The 21,568-nt window shown below is 47.1% G+C and overlaps 1 protein-coding gene across 1 annotated transcript; it reads left to right on the forward strand.

The window, feature by feature from the left end:
• Nucleotides 1–1,158: 1,158 nt before the first annotated feature.
• On the forward strand, nucleotides 1,159–21,136 carry GPR89B (G protein-coupled receptor 89B; the record flags this gene model as incomplete). Its single annotated transcript, XM_084273299.1, has 14 exons — nucleotides 1,159–1,200; nucleotides 4,386–4,445; nucleotides 5,218–5,321; nucleotides 6,869–6,975; nucleotides 7,859–7,960; nucleotides 11,053–11,173; nucleotides 11,418–11,498; nucleotides 14,753–14,862; nucleotides 16,131–16,219; nucleotides 16,599–16,691; nucleotides 18,040–18,135; nucleotides 18,695–18,784; nucleotides 19,863–19,928; nucleotides 20,090–21,136. The coding sequence occupies 14 exons, from the start codon at nucleotides 1,159–1,161 to the stop codon at nucleotides 20,294–20,296; spliced, it is 1,368 nt and encodes a 455-aa protein (XP_084129425.1). The 3' UTR covers nucleotides 20,297–21,136.
• Nucleotides 21,137–21,568: the final 432 nt, after the last annotated feature.

Genomic DNA, 21,568 nt, shown 5'->3' on the forward strand with positions numbered 1-21,568 from the left:
CTTTGTATAATTTATTTTACAGGATTTCCTGTTAACTTCTGTCTTTTAAAAACATCCAACAACTACACCTTACCCCACAACCTACCGATACAGAAGAAAACAACCACAAAACCCTCCAAACTCAGGAATCTCATCACTTCAGGAAAGATCAGTTTCTAAATAGGAAGGAAGAAGAGGAAAGGCCTCAGAGCAGGTACGATAACCTGCTCCCTCGGTTCAGCTGAACGGCTTTTTTCTCTCTGCGATGCTGCGGACAAGGAGACGCATTTCAGGCCAAGACAACTGCCAGCCAGGCAGCAAACTGGACACTCCAAAGGGACTGTGTGACTAACCCCGTGACTCGGCACAGCCACACGTAGATCTGCTTTCCTACTGGAATGAGTGGCAATGAATAAAGGTTCCTGGTTTTCCGTCAGCAAGGGCTCCGTGCTTTGTTCAGCCCCCAACTAACCCCACTCGAGCCTTTCTCTTCCCGTATGACTGACTGTTCCGCAGGCCGGGAGCCGCCAAGGCCAGGGGTGGTTTTAAGAGGGAAACCAAACGCACAAGCTCCGTGAGCCGCGAGCAGGGGCGGGACTACGAGGCGAGGGAGCGGATCTCGCACCGACAGGCGCCAGGAAATTCCCCGTTTGAACGGCCCCTTCCCTCCTGGCTCCGCGCCTTGCTCCGTCCTAGCTGTGGGAAGGGCCCGGCCCCCGGCCCGCCCCCTCGGCGCTGAGGGAGGTGGGCAAGGGCCCCCGTGGGGCACCGCCCGGCCCGTCGGTGGGGACACGGGCGCGGAGCCGCCGCGGCTGGCCGCGCTCCGCGGCCGCAGGGGAGTGAACGCTGCGGGGAGGCGGCAGGGCGGTGTTTGCACCTCCCGCGCCTTCCCTGCGCGGCCAGCAGGGCACAGCTGGCAGGAACAACGGGCTTCGGGCTCGCTCCGCGCGTCCGGCCGGCGGCAGCAGCCAAACAGCCCCAGCCGCCCGGCCCACCCCTCGGGCAACACCGGGGATCCCGCCCCGCCGGGTCGGTGCCGCTGCGGGGCGGAGCTCTCCCGGCCCCGCCCCTGCCCCGCCTCATCCCCGCCGCCGGGAGGGCTGAGGCAGGCTCTGCGCGCCTGCGCGCTGCAGCGGCCGGCGCGAGCGGGGCCCGGAAGCGGGGCCGGTGGCGGCCGCCATGAGCTTCCTCATCGACTCCAGCATCATGGTCACCTCCCAGGTAGCTCGCTGCTCTGCGGCGCGATTCCCCCGCCCTGGAGGGGGGGTGGTGGCGGGGCAGGGCTGGGCCTCGCCGCGGCCTGACCTCACCCACCCCTCCCGTCCCCGCCACCGCTCAGGGAACGGCCGGTGGGAGTTGAATGGAGGCGGTGCCGGCGAGTGCGCGTGCGCGCGGCCCGGCGCGCGGGGCGTGCGGACCCCCCCCCCCCCCCCCCCCCTCCCCCCAGGGTCGGGCTGAGAGGCGGTGGGGGCGCGGAGCTGCGTCAACGGCTACGGCGTGCCGCCTCGCTGACGTCAGCGGTGGTCGCCCCGCTGCCCTACGGCCTCGCCCGCCGAGCGGAGGGAGCGGCTCCGCGCCTGGATGCGCTCAGCGCCCGGCAGCAAGGGGGGGGGGGGGGGGAAGGGATACCCCACTACCCCCCGCCACCCCGCCCCACGTTTGGGAGTGCCGGGCTGCCCGCTTGCCCCGTTACACCTGCCCTCCCTCCCTCCCGCGGTGGCCGCCGCTCTCGTGCGGCCGCCCGGTCCGACGTGCCCCGGCGCGTAAGGTTGTGGGGAGAGGAGCCGCTTCGGCGGCTCCGGGTTCCCCCGGCGGCAGCTGCCAGGGCCGGCCGGGCTGCCCGCCGCGCAGCGCTGCCCTTGCCCCGCACGCCCTGCAGGAGGGGGGATGGTTGGTGCCTCCTGTCCCGGGCTCGCCCCGCAGCAGCCGGCTTGTCCCCGGCTCGGGAGGGCTCGCCGTGACCTGCCTTGAGGAGTTGGAAGAAGCGCCGCGCGAAACGGCTGCTTTAGTCAGGCGCTACTTCAGCTTTTTCTTTCTTCAGAGTGATCTTTGGGTTAGTCTCTGGCTGCACGCCAGCGGGAGCCACCTAAAAGCCCTTTCAGCCTTCCCTTTTTCTGGGTGTCGCCCTGTCTCTCATCACTGGGAAGTGCCTCGTGGCCTCAGCGTACTTTGGAAACGGCCTGTTTGTTTGGTGGGAGGAAATGCTCCCTCCTCCATCACTAGCCTTGCTTGCTAATCATTTGTCTTGTCACTGCCTTCTCTTTGGCTTCCCTCTCCTCCTTGTATCGAAATACCCTTTGTTGCCCTCGGGCAACTGAGGTGGTCCAACTGTTTCCCTCTGCCAAAGGGGACGCTTCTGCTCCCTCTTCCCTCCCGCTCTGCTGCACAGCCATACTCACTCCCTTGACCTCTCTCCGGTATTTGGTTTAAATAAGTTCAGCTGGCTCACAGAGGGATGTGATGAGCTTCTGAGCTGGTGGGAAAGTTTTGTTCTGTAATGAGGAGGGACGAGCTGAGCAGAGAGGACCTTTCCCCTCTCGACAGCAGTTGGTTGTCTTATGTAGACTTTCATGCACGACTCTGTAGCTATCCTGACAGTTTTCAGGACAGCTTTTGGCCTTCTTAGATAAGTACAGTGCCCTCCTACCTGATAGTGCTTTGATTTTTGCTCATGTCAGCGGCCTGAGAGTAGCTTTGATACTGTTAACAATTCATCCAGAACAAAAGCTTTCCCAGCATTTGCTTTGCATTCTAAGATCTAGCTTGTCTAATTGCTTTTCTTTTATTTGTGATGGCAGCTTCGATCTACTCATCATCTTCAGAAGTAGCTAGTCAGACATTTAAGTTGCTGCATGGAATTGTCAAATGCTCAAGAATTTTCTGACTTTAAAATCAGTCACCTGGGATGCCTTAGAGTGTGAACAGTTAAGATCATTTAATTCTGTGCTTTCGTACAACCCTTAACACAAGGGAAGTGCAATCTTCATGTATAATTTCCTCTGGTATTATTGTACCTGTCTCTTAATCTCTTTTACTTTATTTGTGTATTTTTTAGAGCTTGTCTCTGCCTTTTCCCTTCTCCCCACTGTTAAATGGGGAATTACTTTATGTAAATACCACTTACTTATCATACTCACTTTAACTTGCGACCTGCAGATAGGAGGCTTATGGGCTATCTGACCTTTTCGCTATTAATGACTTTAAAGTCTGAAGTCCTCCTCAGACAAGTTTTGCCAGCTTTTACCAGATAAGTTTGATCCTCCTTGCCCAGGTATTCTTTGTCTGTCAATCATGCTAGTCTGTTACCTTTGCCACAGCTGGGATCCGGTTACTCCTGGTGCACAGTGAAATCATCCACAATGATTCCTGACTTTTTGTCTTTGAAAGTTTCCTGTTTCCAGAGGGGGACCAAATGCTTTGCCCTCTTCCACGTGCGCTGAGAAGAAATGCTATCTTTGTCCCATGCTTTCTGACATGTTTTGCTTTTTCTCTTTGCTTTGGCCAAGGCTACCTTTTTATTTAAAAAAAAAAAAGAAAAAGCCAAAACATTTGTTTGGGATCTTTTATATCATTACAATTATTTTCAGTCTTCTGAGGAATAGGTGTGGCTACCCATGGAAGGCCTGACAACTCAGTCTCCTTGTTCTGGCTGAAGATGGGTGATTACAGTTTTGACCATGGTGCTTAATTTCTATTTATTTCATTTAAGTCATCTGCAAAATAACCATGTTATTAACTTTGTCCCTTCAGGTGTGTGTTGAAACTTAACTGAATGTTGAGGAGTGCCCTGAAAGCAGAGCTTGTCCTGCTTCACCCACCTTGTCCATGTGGCTTGCTTGCTTCAACTCCAGATTGTAGTTTCAGGCATTCAGCGCTGCCTTTTCCCTACCTTAGAGGTGCTTTAAACATTCTTCACCCACGCTGGGCCAGTGGGTAACCAGATTTAGTGTGAAGACCTCTCCAGAAAAAAACAAATCCTTTTCTAGTCTTAAAGAAGCAGCAGATATATTAAGAAAATGTACTCGTCCCTAGAAGATGTGTGTGTTGTGGACATTTGCCTCCATTCTGTGTTTTCTGTAAAAGCCATAAATTTTAATTCTGTTGAGTAGAAGACTGAAACAGTAAGGAGCCGTGCAATGGATTCTCCCAGGCCAGGAACTGAGGACTTGGGAATACAGAACTGGGCTGTCTTGTTTGGACTGTACATAAGGTTGTCTTCCATCTCATGAATGTTTAAAACATTATTCTCTCCACAGTGCAGTGGCAAGTTTTAATCTTCTGCTGATCTTGGGTACTTCGGCCCAGCCCTTTTCCTCCCATTTCTTTCAGCTGGGGTCAGTAGCGAAGTCGCTTTGTGTTTTGCACATTGCTGGATTCAGATGTTGAGTGCTTGGTCCCTTCTGCAGGTGCTGTTCTTTGGATTTGGGTGGCTGTTCTTCATGCGTAAGCTCTTCAAGGATTATGAGGTGAGAAGGAGCCTTTCATTGCGGTACTGTATCTTAAAAGTTACTCCCAATCATAGAAATATTTTTTAAACTGTGTTTGGCCTTTTTTCTCTCTTTAAGTTTGTAAATGTCTTTACAGTCACTTTTGTAGACTCCTAGATATCTGAAGAAATGATTTTTTCTGAGGCCAGTGAAAGTTTCTGTACTGGCTGAGGTTAAATGAAACAAAAATTACAGGTGGTGTGGGGGTGACTGCTCTGCCTTTCACCTGAGTAAGCCTGCCTTATGTAACTGTAAAATTTTTGTGACACAGGTTGAGTGGTTAACTTCAGACTTCAGTGAGGTGCATCCATTGTAGCTGAATTGGTTGTGAGGGTTGGATAGGATAAATCTCAAATGGCTCAAATGCCAGCTGAATTCCGACCCAAAAAAGTTTTTCCTGATATGGCTCTTACATTTAAATCTAAGGTTAAGATCAAAGAGCTCTGTTAACAAGCATCAAGTGAACATAGGGCACTGCATATTTGACATCCCTTCTGTGTGAGGTGTCTCCATTTAAATGAGCCAGTAGCTGTAGTCAGTGGAGTACTGAGCAGCTGGTGAGTTTGCCCTCTGCTTTCTCACAGACTGTCGGTTTCCTCCCGTTAGATAAAGGGCATTGAAGCAACAGCCCCAGTTGTGTGCTGCTGTACCTTGTGACTTGTATTTTGTTCCTGGGGTGGGGGGGGGGTATCAAGGTGCCATTCTAGGAATGGAAATGCCTGATGTCTCTGGTTTGTTGTCTTTGTTGCAGGTGCGACAGTATGTGGTCCAGGTGATCTTCTCTGTGACATTTGCCTTCTCTTGTACCATGTTTGAACTCATCATCTTTGAGATTTTGGGGGTGCTGAACAGCAGGTGAGTCTGGGAGCTCACTCAAGGACAGACTTGCCTTGTGTTCAGGAGCTTCAGTCCAACTTCTAAATTAATAGCTTAGTCTTGGGTCAGGGAAATTGAGTGAGAAATTTGTCAAAAGCTCAACAAAGACTCTTGAGCAGTAGGATTTGAGACTAGAAACCTTAATCTCCTGTTTTTCCGTGCAGTTACTATTAGTGTGGTGTAGGTCCTTGGGGCAAGGCTTTAGTCTTTGTCTTTCTCCATTTGTTGAAGTTAAAAGAAACTGTTTCTTTTATGGGAGTGTTGTGAAGCTTTGTACCACGCTGAAGAGCCCTTTTCAGATGGTGAGGACCATAGAAACTGTAAGTGCTGGTTTTTCTGTGGTGGTCAGAGCAGCAAGCAAGATGTGAAGCTAAGTATGGAGTGAAGACTACTGTAGTGGTACGGCATTTGTGAATCAAAGGTGCATCCTCCCTTTACACAGGGTGAGGACTTTTACATAAAAAGGCTGTTACAAGCTGCCTACTTCAGAAGTTGGTAGGAAAGGTAAGAGAACAGTAACACAGAGAGGCTGGCTGGGTTTCCTATTTATTCTCTCTCACTGTACTCGTATAGGAGAGCAGTCAAAGGAATGGCACGACAAGAGGTATGAAACTGATAAAAGGTGGTGTTAGTTCTGACTGTGTGTTACTAATCTGTGGAGGTGAGAGCCAGAGAGATCACTGAGGAGAATGCTTTTATAAATTTTGGTAAAGGGCTGGACTTCAACATAGATGAAAATGTTTGCCTCTGAATTAGCTACGAAGAAGTGACAAGGATCCTCGTAATTTCTCCTTCCCCAAGGAGGCCTAAAGCGGATGTGAGTTAATATTGGGAACAGAATGTGTGGTTTTCTCTTAAAGCTGAGTGAAAAGTCACTTCAGCCAAGGTGAATCTCCTTTGGCCAGAGGAGTACTGGATCATTTTGGCATATATGTGTATTTTTAAATTCTTGCTCTGCAGTGTTTTGCACGTGAGACAACTCGCTTTGAAGCGAAGCGTTAGGTTATGGATGTTAAATATTTTTGTTTCAATTTGAATTAGCCCTGTTGTGGTTCAGCCACCCACTGCAAAATTAATTACTGCTTATGCTTAGTTTTGTATGGTATACTGTTTTATCAAATACTGTATTTTCTGTGGTAGCTGATGCCATTTGCAGTAAATAATTTGATTTAATGTTCAGCTGGATGAGCAGTAAATCAAATGATCTACTGCAAATGGCATTAGCTACTGTAGAAAATACAGTATTTAATAAAATAGCCCAGTTGATATTTTTGGGTAGTTGTTAATCTTGAAATACACTTTCTTGAGATCTATATTAAAAACCAAATCAAAACAAAAAACCAAACTGGACCCACCTGCCTCTCCCCAGCCCAAGCAACTAACAAAATCCAAAGTATTCCGTGTGCTAGGCCAATACTATCCAGTGTGTTTGATGTGGCTGAAAGGGCTGTACTGACTGGTGATTATGTTTGAGAAATCTATTGTATTGATGTTGCATGCTAATCAGTGTTTTGGCTTTATTTTAGCTCCCGGTATTTTCACTGGAAGCTGAACCTGTGCGTCATTTTGCTCATCCTGGTCTTCATGGTACCTTTCTACATCGGCTACTTTGTTGTGAGCAACATCAGATTGTGTGAGTACTGGGCCTGTGGCAGCGGGGCTGCTGGCTCGAGGCCGCGCACAGCCATGGGAAATGGCTTTTCTGAGAGAGCCAGAGAGATGCTGGACGCTAGCCCTGTAGCTCCCTCCTTCCCCCAGCTTTGCTCGGGCTGGGTAGCGCCTCTGTGAAACTTAATGCTGTAGCAGGAGCTGTTTATTGAGCAGTTAGGAGGTACTTTATCTGAGCCCCCAACAAATGTAGCTTTTCTTTATGGGTTTTGACAAAGTCAAGCACTTTAGGGAAACGTTAGTGGAATGTGTTCCTTTACAACTTTAAGCTTGCAGCCATACTCTGGCAATCCTTGGCAAGGGTGTGTTGTTCTGCTAGTGGGTAAAATAAATGAGCCAGAGAAGCTCAATAAATTACTTTTGCTTTTTTTGCTTACTGCTGTCTGGGTGAGGCATCCTCCGCGTGCTGCTGGACATTTACCCCTGAGCTATTGATACTCATGGCTCTTTTGTATTGCATTTAGGCATGTGGGTCGGCAGTATCACATGTGTAGTGCTGGTATGCTGAAGTTGTCAGTTTCATGTTGAGAGTCACATCAGAAAGGTGCAGCTCAGTGTTCCCCAGCTCCTAGTGCAGCCCTTTCCATACCTTCACAGGGAACAGCCGGGGTGGTGCATCGCTGCACTGGCTGTCACAAACAGTGGTGTCTCAAATAGCTGGTTCTGTAGGAAGTGAAGGGGTGCATCCTGCTAGCTGTAGCTATCACTTGACAGCTGTCTTGGCTAACCACCTGTCTTGGCTAACTGTGCTCAGAGCAGCCTTTGGACGGATGTAGCAATTTTACTTGCTAGAAAAAGCCCTAGAGGAAGACCACCTTTAAAATACTCTCTTTTTTCTTCTCCATTAGTGCACAGACAGAAACTGCTTTTTGCCTGTGTTCTTTGGTTGACATTCATGTATTTCTTCTGGAAGCTGGGCGATCCATTTCCTATCCTCAGCCCAAAACATGGTAAGTTTCATGTTCTTGCTCATTCCTTTCCTCCTGAAAACAGGCTTTCTTATCTCACTTTTTATCTTGGAGTTATTACTGTGTTATTGCAGCTCTGTGGTTAGGACTGGAGAAACTAATTCTTGCAACTGAGGATCTGCTGTACTTTGAAATCTGCAATCTGAATGCCGTCAGCCTGACAGAAATGAGTGGATATACCTTGAATTACTTGCATTAGTTTTCCTCCAATATCACAGGAAAACTTTAGGGACGTGAATGAGTCCTACCTGAACCTAGGGTATGTAAGAACAGAGTGTACTTTTTGAGGTTACATATCCACAAAAAGTTGATCACAATTTTTATTCACTTGTTTCTTTTCTTGTGGAGACTAAATCTAACTTACTTAAGAAGAGAATTGGCAACAAATCCTTCATCTGATTTTTTTCAGTCATGTTACTGTTTCTTGTGACTGGAATCAGGTCAGCCTAACATAGGTGACTGTCCAGTTCACAAAACATGGCAGGGTGCTTGAAGGCCAGAGCTGTGCAGGCTGTAGCCAGCAGCACCTCTGGCAGTGCATGCTAGCTGTGGTACAGCTTTGTATAGCACCTGAGCCCAGAGGCAGTATAGTTGGATGGTACTAGAATGTGAGCTGGTAAGATAAACTGGATGCCAGAGCTGTTTCTTTGCAGAATCAGTGCTGCATCACGGAACCAAGAGTATTTATAATGTGAAGATACTGTGTGCACTTGTGTTAGTTTGGGTGCAGCAGAGCTTGTTAACATTTTCATAACTGTACTGAATCCTTTGGGCACCTCAATGTGTCTTACAGCTCTGTAAGAACAGGACTATTTGTCACCTGGATTTCCTGTGTAACTTAGGCTGCCATTATTCCCTGCACTAGAGAATTGTTTCTGTGTGGTTCTCAACAGGTGAAATTCAGTTTCACTCCAGTTGGTGAAAATGTCTGTCTGCATGTATAACCATCAGCTTAATATTTCTGTTCTCTAGGAAGGTACTTTACTCTGCATGAATCTGTAAGAGAAAAATTGAAGGATGCCAACTGCTGTAGGGTCTGCTCACCCTTTCATCTGTCATCCTAAAACTTTCATAGGAGAGCTGCGTGTCTGTGTTTTGTAATTGTGTCATTTGCCACTGAAATACAACAGCTGGTATGTAGTGCAGATCCCTTTGCCTGGTGTTTCACTGCCAAGTAAAACCTCTATCTGCATTGAGTTGCAGAAGGCGCTTGAGTTGGCAGAGCGTAACAACACAGTGGGAACTTAGCTGTGGGGTTCAGGTCATCCTCTTTAGATCACTGACGAGGTTCTGGGAAGCTGCATGACAAATGCAGATTTCCAGAACTGGGGGTGGGGTGTTTTTTATTTTTAGCCTGTGCTTTACAGGATGATACCTCCACTTAATAGTTGTACGGTGCCTTCCCGTACCAGGTGTAGTCACAGGGGTAGAGCAAACGATTCGAGGCTTTTTTCCCTGCTGTCCTGTGTGCACTGACAAGGCTGCTGCAGGGCTCTGTTGTGCGGTGGTGGCCCAACTCAGACAGGTGGGATCCTCTTGTGGAGGCAGAGGTGACAGGAGGCCGTGCTTGATGAGCCCCTCACGCTGCAGTACCTTACCTGTAGTGTCTGTTGCGGTGTGCCCCACGCTGTCCGTCTGCACGTATGGAGGTGTGCTGCAGCTGGGGAATTGTGCTGACTAGCGGGGGCCTTTCAGGTACCTGTGCTGGCATCAGGGGGTGCCTTGCCAGGGAATGGTGTTGGCAGCGTGTCGCAGCTGGGAAAGGTATTGTCAGTCAGCGCTCCGGGTCAAAAGCCCTGGTTGGTCTGTTTGTTGAATAGACCTGAGTCTGGGATCCCATAGGAGGAGGCAGATTATGCTGTACTCAGTTATGTACTGGTATTTTAATACACCTCTTATCATGATCTGATTGGAGAAAACACTTGCTTTATCTGAGCCGATGGCAGGAGTGGGGTTGCTGTGGGTGTTACAGGGAGGCATTGCTTTGACCAGTGGAATGTCATGTCATTTTGAAGGCACCTCTGTTTTAACTGCTGCTGTCTAACAGTGTGTAGGGCAAAAGGCCAGTGTATTGTAGCACATTCTGTAGCTCATGTAAATCTCTATGCACATGACTGGGTGTCTTGGTCTCCCTTTGTGAAGTCTTTTTGACTTGTTTTCATCATTTATTCCCCTTCTCTGAAGCATGAAATGTGGCTTGGCGCTTGGCCATCTCAGCTTTGCAATCATGTAAGCTCCAAATGTGCTGTGTGTAGCAGCTGCTCTGTAACTAGCTCCCTAAAAAGCGAGTGATGTTTAATAGCACGTGGTGCTGTATCCTGTGAAGACAGGTTGAAGTCTGCGTTTAATGGCTGAGAAGAAGAAATGCAACTTCAGTGCTTGGTGTTGCTTACAGCACAGGCTCCATGTTTGTGCTGTGTTATGCAGATACATGTTTTAGAGTCCACTTGGTACTCAGGTGGAATACTGAGGTGGCCACCTCAAGGAGGTGTGTGTGTGAGGTCGCAAGATGAGTGCTGAACAACCAGGAGCAGTGTAAGTTTCCCATGCTGTCACAACTCCGGTGTCCTACAAGTGCAAATTGCATCTCATCTGGAAGGGTCACTTCTAACGACAAGGACAGGATAGGGCTTCCTCTCTGTGGTCCAGATGTTTTTCAGCCAGTTTGCTAGGACCAGCTGGTTTGATAACTCTAATCCTGGTTATTGCAGATGTGGCTTTGTGGAAGGTACCTGCTTTATAGTGTCTGGTGGATGATCTGTGTTCCCACCTCAGCAAAGGGAAATCATTAATGTATTAGTTTACAAACAAATTGTTGACTGTTAATCGTCTCCAGGTCTGCCTTCACCTTTGTCATCCCTGTTTTTAAGCATGGTAATGTGCTTTCCAAGGGAGGGAGACTTCCTACCTGTTGCCTAGTCCCTGACTGCACTTCCTATTACCTCCAGTCATTGCAATGGGAAGGCAGTCTGATTCATAAAGCAGCTCGGTGTGTGTGTTATGTTGTGAAGGCACCAAGTGTGGAGCAGGGTGAAGAGAACAAGGTTACTGATGCTGTGTTTTTCCCCTCTTAGGAATCCTGTCTATAGAGCAACTCATCAGCCGTGTGGGTGTGATTGGGGTGACACTCATGGCTTTGCTGTCAGGATTTGGGGCTGTCAACTGTCCATACACTTACATGTCCTACTTTCTCAGGTAACTGCAGCTTTGTGAAATATTTTGCCTGCTTTTTGGAGATTCTGTTTTTCCCATGGCATGGACTCAAGATTTTCATGACTCTTTCTGAATCTAGCTATTGCCATGTCTATGTGCTAGAACCATTTCTGCTGCTGAAACATGTTCTCCTTATACAGGTTTCTCTCTCCTTTGTTTGATGGGCATGTTGTGTATTTCATCTGAAATGGGGTAGCAGCCCTGATTGGGTGTCTTGGTTTTGCAGGAACGTGACAGATGCAGATATTCTGGCTTTGGAACGACGACTCCTCCAGACTATGGACATGATTGTTAGCAAGAAGAAAAGGTGAGCATGCAGCAGTAGCATGAAGTGGTTTATTTCAAGGATTTTCAGTCAGAGTGGTATGAGGTGCTTCATGAAATTACCAGAATTACTAGTCCTTTCAGGGCTACATGGCTGAATTGGTTTGGGCTGTGCTGTGTTTTGTTCTGGCCTGATAGGCAACTTCCTTTTATCTTCCCTCAGACGCACACACTAAATAGCACTGTCCCTTACTGCAGTGGCACAGGTTAGGCTTCCAGGGCAAATGGTAACTCTGGGATGGCAGCTTGGCTAGTCTGTGAGGTGGGCATCTTTCTCTCCTGATGAGTAGGTGACCCTTAAAGCCACTGCTGCTCACCCTCTTACTGGCAGCTTCAGTACAGCAGTTAGCTCATACATATTGAGTGCTCTCCCGCTCCGTGGGTCTGGTGTTTCCTGGTCAGAGCTGGAGCTGGCTGGTGAGCCAGTGTGGACAAGCTATATTCTTGCACGTGGCAAGGTTTACATGAGTTAGGTTTTGAGGAATCACAGAGTGTTGGCAGTGTGGATGTAGTGTAGTGCACAAGCACGCCATCAGAACGTTGCTTTTGTTGGTTTAGCTCATTCCATGTACCACAAGTGAAAAAGCTATTTTGGGAAACAATGTCATTTCATTTACAGTGAAAAGATCTTTGTGTGCTGTTACAAATTATGTATTACATGCCTTACTAGTTGTACAGAATAAATACAATTACCACAGTCACTACAAAGGTTTGACTGTCTGACGCTGAGTCCTCACAACAGTCCTCAAGACTTTACTTTTGGTGCACTAATGCTTTAATGTCACCCTTTAATGTATGATGGGGGCAGTTTTTAGGTAGTCAAACCTTGCTGAATTAGTCACCAACATGTGTATCTGTTAATCAGGATTAGCATATGAAAGTGTAGTTTAAGCATAACCCTTTCCTTACTTGTGAAAATGTTAAGTGGTGAACAAATGTTAACTCGGTATTTGTGATCATGTGTGAGGCTGTAAGTAGTGAGAGAATTTAATTACTCGGGTTTAGTTGATTTAATTGAGTAGAAGCATACTAGAATACTGGCTTTGGAGTTAAAAGGTGCTGTGTAGAGCTGCTTCTGGCTCTGTGCTCTTTTGTTTGGTTTAGCGTTTTTGGACCCCTGACCCGGGGAGGGTGATACTGGGGTGAAAGTAAGGATGTCTGGGACTTGAACTGATGAGCACTTTCTTGCCTTCCTGTGGCCAGGAAACCTGAATATAGCAACATTGTACTCGTTATGAAGGGCCACATAAAGTGTGTTAATTGCTTGGGAACTGTACTGAAATATGTGTATTTGTGCTTAAACTCAACAAAAAAACTCAACCCAAAACTGTGTAGTCTCAGAAGTGTACAAGGAATAGCAGAAGCTCAGGTTCTGTAGAACTTGTTCTCTTTCTGCTTTGACAGGGAGCAGTGGCTGGTGTAATTGGACTGTGTGCTCATAGGAAGCAAAGCTTAGGAAGTCAGTTGTGTATCAGCCCAGACGCAACCCAGAGCATTTGGCAGAGCAAGCGGGAATAGCGGTGATTTACAGTGTGTGGGGGAAACGCTGTAGTCCCATCAATTGTCAGTTGCTGGCCACCTTTTCAGACCTCCTGATAGCTCAGAAGTTCTTGATGGACACAAGGGTCATAAGGGAACAGAACATAAAGCGTTTTAGTTTCCTTTGTGGATCGTGGTGTTCCTTCTGATACCAAGCTGTAGTCATACCGGCTTCCTTGTCAGCAGGAGGTAGTTTTTGGAGGTTGTTTCCCTGATACTTTTTGAACAGGAGTTGTTGTTCTCTCTCTGCTGAGTGTAATCAAGTAAAGCCTTATGGAAACTTGCCTCCAAGGCTGACAGGTTCTCTATACTTGTCCTGGCAGGTGTGACATAACGAAGCCTCAGGTTTGAAATACCTGTATTTTGTGACACTGTTGCTTCATTTTTCTTTGTGTTGGAGTCAAATCAGCCTGTCTGATGTGGAAATAAATTGCATATCTCTGCAGGCAAAGTGTGTGACTTTTGCTTGTGGATCCTTTCGCTGAGGTCTTCAGAACTCCTGACTGCTGTGTGGGTGCAGAGATCCCTGTCACCTCTCAAAAGATTTGCCTTTGTAGACTTAGAGCCTTCTGCTTCACCTTGGCATAGCTGTGTTTTGGCTGCAGTGCCGTGGGCCGCATGGGATGGAACGTGTGAACTGGGTACCGGGAAGAAAGCAAGGATTCAATGTGCAGTTCTTGTATTTGGCAGCTATTGGGGTGAACTGAGTCGATGTAAGAGCTCTGTCATTTGTAGTCTCTGGCCATATGTGCTTCTTTGTGTTAGGTGGGGTACCCCAAGGCTGTTTCTTTTGGAGGACTTCTTTTTTTCTTCTAAAATCACACAGCTTATCAGCAGCCTTGAAGGCGGCTCGGTGCCAAGCGTAGCAGGATGAGCTGCAGCAACAAGACGGGGCCTCAGCGCTGTCAAATCCCGGGTCGCCCTGACAATCCTATGAATAGTTTTCAGCTTAGGAAAGGATAACTGGCTTACAGATTTCAATGGGGAGAAATGTGAGGGAATGGGGCCAGAAGCCAGCGCTGCTCCTGGGGATTATGCTGCGGTGCACACGGGGGTGTGAGGGACAACACGCAGCTGTCGCTGTAGCGTTGGAATTAGCTTTAGGAGCCACGTTCGGATTGCCTGAAGCGTCTGGTGGTTCTGTCCAGTGACGGATTTGCGTGTGTCTGCTTCACAGCAGCTTGTCATGCAGCTCAGTAGTGAGTGACAGCATATCACAGGGTGCTGCTGCATGCCATCCACCGCTCACTGTCCGGTGGAGGAGGCGGATGTGCAGTGATAAAGCAGAGGTGTTCAAGGGGAGAGAGGAGCATGAGTAGTCTTCTGATTTCTGAACTTTAAATAGCCTAGTCATGTGTTTGAGGAAAGGAAAGCGACTGATAGGACTGAGAAATCCATTTCAATTTTTATTTTTTAATTGGTTTAAATCTCTTCAAGGATTGAAGCAGGATCCTGAATGGAAAGTCTTTGTAAGTGTCTCATTGAATCTCACTTGATTAGATCTGGGCTCTACTCCATAGCTAATCAACAGAATGTTGTCAAGCAAGGCAGGTGCTTAGGAAATTAAAAAAAAAAAAAGTGGCATCTGTTTGCAGTGAGTTCAGTTTAATGGTGTCTTCTAAGGAACTGTTTTTTTGGCTTTGAGTTTTAAAATAAAAATACTTTACTCCTAAGGACTTGTGTTTTCTGTTCTTTCAGGATAGCTGTGGCTCACAGGACAATGTTCCAGAGAGGAGAAGTGCACAACAAACCCACTGGATTCTGGGGAATGATAAAAAGTGTTACAACGTCTGTTGCAGGCAGTGAAAGTATCCTTCATCTGCATGCTGGCACCTGCCTTGGGAGGTGGCTCCAGCTTTCTTCTCTTTTGAAAGAGTGAGAGTTGGGCTAGTTACAAAGCTTTGGTGTTTCAACACGTTCCAGCAGCCCAAGCAAAAGGCTCCTGGGGAAGCTTACTGTCTTGCACTGCACTGTCTGACCTTTTGCCCAGGGGTTGGACTCCATAGTTTTGCTGTGACACAGTTGGGAGTCATTTGCTGCCGCTCTGCCCCATAAATGTGCTGTTGCATCACTCTGGTTGAGCTGTGCAGCAAGTCGCAGGACAGATGCTGCACTTAGGGTGTCACGTTGCAGGTGTCTACCCCATCACATCACTGACTTTCTCTTCGGTGTATCCTCTGGCCACATGACTGACCTGCACACGTAACTTTCTCGTGACTTGCAATACAGTCTTCCAGGATGGAGAACATGTGACATAATTGAGCAAACCATTGGGGATGGCTGAGGTGGTGGAACAATTTACATAGCCTATAGTTGGATTTCTGGCCATGTTGGAGAGCTGTGAGAAACAGAAGGGTAGGAAGCAGCTTGCTGACCAAAGAAATTGTCCTTGTGATATAGGCTGGCCACTGGTGCTATAGTGGTGTGACATAAAGGTAGATGAGAACAGGTGAATAGCTGATGTTCTGCCCATGTGAAGGGGGTGGAAGGCACCTGGTGGGAATTACAAGGTCTGTGTTTCTCTAGCTTACACTTGCCTACCAATGGTTTGTGCCAGACCACACCCGAAGTGTGCTGTTTGCATATTTAAGGCTCAGGACTCTCTCCTTTCCCGCTAGCTGTTAAAATCAGAATTTGGGTGTTTGACTAGGCTCTTTGCAAAGATCACTGATCTCTTAGAGCAGTGACTCAGCAGCTTTGTTTACAGAGCTGATGAGAGTGGTACATGATGGTGCGCTTCAGGGGCAAGGGATGCTGATCCAGGTGGAACAGTGATCTTTGGGAGCTCCGGTTCTCTTCTGCGCTGTGTTCCCCTGGCAGAGGAAGGAAGGAGCTTGTGTGACTGCCTAAATGCTGCTTGCTGCTACCTTCTTAAAAAGGAGTAGTGTGCAATACATGCAGCCTCGAGATCCCTTTGTGTGCGGTATTAACGAGGAGCAGTAAGAATCAAACCTGATCTGGATCAAAAAGAGTGGTCAGACCATTAGATGTGGCCCTTGGGCTGAAGGTGGGGAGTGTTTTGGTTTAAATTAGGAATTTGTGATGTATTGCAGCCTTGACTGTGCTGGTTTGCCAGATCTGTCCCTTATCCAGCAAGAAGTGGATGCCCTAGAAGAGTTGAGTCGGCAGCTGTTTTTGGAAACTGCTGACCTGCACGCAACAAAGGTACATAGCAGAGGAACTGCCCAGCTGGGTGTTGGGACACTGGGCTGGTTTGAAAGTTACAAGAAATGGAAAGCTGCTCAGCAGGTGAAGGTTGAAATATTGTGATGTGGTGGAGTGAGAGTCTGTTTCTTTAACTGGGGATCTAGATGGCAGTTTCTGGCCACTTTTGATGCATACTGGTGTGTGTGTCCCTTGAGCCTCTCAGAGACTTCTGAGTCAGACCTTTTTGAGTTCAGAAAAGTTTGAATTAAGAGGGTTGTATTAAAATAAAACTGTTTGCTGCTATTGGTGCTCCATTCAAATTTTGTACTGTGGGTGATTGTGGAAATAACTTTTTTTTTTTAATTCTTTTCCCCCTTCCCCTGTTTTTTATTTTCAGGAGAGAATAGAGTACTCCAAAACCTTCCAGGGAAAATACTTTAATTTTTTGGGTTATTTTTTCTCCATCTATTGTGTCTGGAAAATCTTCATGGTATGTAAGTGTTTATTGCTTTTTATGTAGGCATAAAACTGAATGGCAAAGCTCCAAGGGTTGTGATAAACAGCTCAGACTGCTTGGAGGTCTGTAGCTAGTGCCCCAGGGGTCAGTACTGTGTCCAGTCTTGTTTGACCTAGTCATCAGTGACCTGGATGAAGGGTCTGAGAGTACCCTCAGCAAGCTTGCTGATGGTACAGAGTTGGGAGGAGTGGCTGATGCACCAGAAGGCTGTGCTGCTGTTCAGTGAGACCTGGACAGGCTGGAGAGCTGAGTGGAGAGGAACCTAATGAAGTTCAACAAAGGCAAGTGTAGGGTCCTGCACCTGGGGGGAATAACCCCATGCCCTAGCACAGGTTGGGGGTTGACTGGCAGGAGTCAGTGCTGCAGAGAAGGACCTGGAAGTCCTGGTGGACAACAAGGAAATTATCCATAAGCCAGAAATATGCCCTCATGGCCAAGAAGGCCAGTGGTATCCCAGAGTGCATTCAGAAGTGTGCGGCCAGCAGGTCAAGGGAGGTTATCCTGCTCATCTACTCTGTCCTGGTGAGGCCTCATCTGGAATACTGTGTTCTGGGCTCCCCAGTTCAAGGACAGGGAATGACTAGAGGAGTCCAATGGAAGGCTACAAAGATGAGAGGACTGGAGCATCTACCTCATGAAGAAGGGCTGAGAGAGCTGTGTCTGTTTATCCTGGAGAAGACTGAGAAGGAATCTAGTCAATGCTTATAAATATCTGAAGGGCAGATGTCTAGAGGCTCTTTTCAGTGGTGCCCAGGGCAAGGGGCAACAGGCACAAACTGGAACACAGGAAGTTGCATCTTAACATGAGGAAAACCTTCACCTTAAGGCTGGCAGAATACTGGCACCGGCTGCCCGGAGAGGCTGCGGAGTCTCCTCCTCTGCAGACATTCTGAACATGCCTGGATGCTGTCCTGTGCAGTGTGCTGCAGGTGATCCTGCTCTGTCAGGGGGTTGGGCTAGATGATCTCCAGAGGTCCCTTCCAACTCCTACCCTGCTGTGATTCTGTGATAAGCAAATGCCACGTCCTGCATGCATTGTGCTGCACATGCAGTTCATCAAGTAATGGCTCTAGTTTCCCTAAAATCCTGCTTCTGAAAATCATGAAAGAAACTGGCCCTGGGTTGAAATCAAGGTGTTTTTTTTTTGTATGGAGCCTTAGACAAGCAGTTCCTACGTGTGTTCCTTTTGCACCTCTGATGGTCCAGCTGCCCCCTGCCCCTTTCCTTGGTGACAGTGAGAGTCAAGCACGTGTTTCAGGTGTAACAGTGAGGTATGCATTTTGCTTTCTTGTTTGAGTGTAAATCCATCTCTTTCTTGCAGGCAACCATCAATATTGTCTTTGACCGTGTGGGGAAGACTGATCCAGTCACAAGAGGAATTGAGATCACTGTGAACTATCTGGGAATTCAGTTTGATGTGAGACACTATTGATTCTTACAGCCTTTTCAGTAATTCCTGTCTCATCTAAATAAATTCATACTGCTGTTGGGGAGAGAGCAGTAAAGCTCTGAGAATGTCTTTAACTTCTGACTTGTGAGAAGGAAGGGAAAATGCACCAGGAGCTTTGCTTTCACACTGGTTTTAGGTGGGGATGGTAGGGTCTTGCTGGAGACCTAGTGATTTGCTTGTCTGTTTCAGGCAAATGGCAACAGGTTAGTCAACTTGCTTAGACTGATACCTTTATCTACAGAGTAATTAGGTGTGTCTGGTCACACACATTTTCTGTCATTTACACTTTAAAATGTATCCCTGTGGCTGTAGGGTTCATCCTGAATGGTGTAAACTAAATCTGCTTTTCTTGTGTGTTTGGAGGAGACAGTTGCCAGTATATTTGTGAAAATGCTATATATACCTGTCTACTATGGATCTCTGAACAACTAGGAAATACAAAGACCCTGAAGCACTGGCAGCTATACAAAGCAGTGTTAATGGGGTTAGTGTTGGAGATTTAACTGTATTCTTCTTGCTGATACAGGTGAAATTCTGGTCTCAGCACATCTCCTTTATCCTGGTTGGAATAATCATTGTTACCTCTATCAGAGGATTGTTAATAACACTTACAAAGGTAAGAGCCAAGACACTCTTACGTGATTTTGGGCCAGGAAAGCTGTTACCACATCTTTAACTTTAGACATGGCAAATACTGTTTATTAAATACACACTTATGTTTTAAATATCTGAATATAAACCCTTGTAGAGGGAGGAAGAGAGGAAAAACATCTTCTGCAGTATATTTACCTGCTTAGTTTCTTATCTACATCTCTTCCCAAGAGTAACAATGATGTTATGTGGGGTGTTAAATCACAGAATTGTAGGGGCTGGAAGGGGCCTCAAGAGATTATCGGGTCCAACCCCCCTGCCAAAGCAGGTTCCTTAGGGCAGGTCGCACAGGGAGGCGTCCAGATGGGTCTTGAATATCTCCAGAGAAGGAGAGTCCAGAACCCTTCTGGGCAGCCTGTCCCAGGGCTCTGTCACCCTCACTGTGAAAAAGTTCTGCATATTGGTGTGGCACTTCATGTGCTCCAACTTGAGGCCATTGCCCCTTGTCCTGTCCCCACAGACAAAGGAGAAATAACCAGCCTCTTTTCAGTTATCTCCCACACTTCAGATATATATAAAGATTGATCAGGTTCCCTCTCAGTCTTCTTTGCTCAAGGCTGAACAGCCCCAGTTCATTCAGCCTTTCCTCATAGGGGAGATGCTCCAGACCCTTAATCATCTTTGTGGCCCTAGCACACAAAGATGTAAATAGGGGTTCAAAATGATCCTGTAGCCAGGAATTATTAATAAAGTTGATTACATGATGATTAAAGGACTTAAGACTGAGTTGCAGGTTCTTCAAGTAGAACTGGAAAGGCATTAACTCAAAAGACCTGTGACTTACTGTGTTGACCTGGCTTTTGGTACCTAAACTTAAACATTAATATGTATCCCCATATGACTCCCCACTGTCTTAGGGAGATTCATATTTGACTAAGACTACAGGTTTCTGAAAGCAGGGTACAGACACACTTCCAGAAAGTATGCTTTGTAATTTTTTTTTTAAATGCAAAAGTATTGAGTGGTGTGTACCTTCCATGCTGTGCTGGTGCCCATTGCACTTACCTGACTGCTTATTTCCAGTGCTGTGTTTTCCTTTCTAGTTCTTCTATGCCATTTCCAGCAGCAAGTCCTCCAACGTCATTGTTCTGCTTTTAGCACAGATAATGGTGAGTACGTGGAACCACGGGCACACCTGTACCCATGTGTATGCGTGCGTGCTTGTGGGTGTGCATAAGCATACACATGTAGCAGTGTCTCTGGGTGCTGATCTATCCTAACCACGTACCCACTCGTGAGGTAATTGCTGCTCCTCTGTTTTCATTTACAGGGAATGTACTTTGTGTCGTCAGTGCTGCTGATCCGGATGAGCATGCCCCTGGAGTACCGCACCATTATCACAGAAGTCCTGGGAGAGCTTCAGTTCAACTTCTATCATCGTTGGTTTGATGTGATATTCCTAGTTAGCGCGCTGTCCAGCATTCTGTTCCTCTATTTAGCGCACAAACAAGCCCCAGAAAAGCACATGGCCCTCTGAGTAAAGACTGTGGTCACACACGTGCTGCTCTCTGTCCCTTCACCTGGCCTGCTGCAACTCCCCTGGACCACAAAACCTGGAGAGAGCCGGGCCTGTCCCGCTGTGTCCCAGCAGCGTGACGGGCTCTTCCAGCTTCCAGGCATGGCTTCATCGAGCTCTGTGGCTCGCTCACTTCACTGAGGTGCCACAGCCTGAAGGAACGGGGACACATGTATCGAATGTGAGCTAGTTTGTTGCCAAGGAATAAGGGCACTCTTTGGTACACCAGTATCTGTGAGGATCAGAACTTGCATGGTGGGCTGCCTTGGGTAAGGCCTCTTACTTCTAGGAGAACATCTTCATAGAAGGCGCCAAGGAAATATTAATTTTTTTTGTTAATTTCTTTTTTTTTAAATCAACTCATAAATGGGATTCAGGGGACAGCAATTTTGGAGTTGATATTTGAGTCTGTGGAATTAAATATGTTTTTGTAATATTTCATGCAAGCATCACAGTTGTTTTTTTGTCAGCCCCAAAGGTTTGTCTGGAGGTGAGCTAGCAAGTGGCTAGGATTTGCTGCCTGGCAGAAGCGACATGCTGAGAATTTCACTCCGTTTGTGTATAGAGTGTGCACTAGTGTGTATCACTGATGCCTGCTGTCCTGAGTCTCAGCTTTGTTTTCTATCCCTGCATAAATGGAACAGGTTTTGGATTCCTCCCTGCTAGAATTCAGTGTGAATTCAAAGACCACAGATTTGCCTTGTTTACCTCATGTTATAAATCTGTTTACCTTGCTTGCTGTAAATTTGGTGTTCCCACACTGTCTGTATTCTTCTACAGTAGCCCATTTTCCCTTCTTGATGTAATTTAAAGCATAAAAGTAAATTTTATTTATGTGACCTAAACTTGTAGCTTCCCATAGCCACTTTCCCAAGCTTTGTTTGGTTTCAAAGTGTTCCGGAGCACAAACCATAGGTGGTAAGAGCAAGACCTGGAGGGGGGGGAAAAAAGACCACACTAAACAATTTATTTCTGTGTTGTCTTTGGTGTACAGCAGAGAGGCAAAGTATACATCAGCAGTGTTACAGAGCCATTTATGTCATGTTCAAGACAACGTGGAGTTGACTTGGAATTAGATAAACCTGCACGACTGAATTACGTACTCACTGTGATTCACAGCTCTAGGCAGAAGACAGAATTGTGCTTAAATGTCTTGAGTTACATTTATGAAGTTAGCTTAATGTTTGAAAGAAACTTCTGGAATGTTAGCAGGAGAAAGGAGAGTAATGGACA

Source organism: Gallinula chloropus, assembly GCF_964237585.1.
Source record: "Gallinula chloropus genome assembly, chromosome: 1".
Taxonomy (NCBI): Eukaryota; Metazoa; Chordata; class Aves; order Gruiformes; family Rallidae; genus Gallinula; species Gallinula chloropus.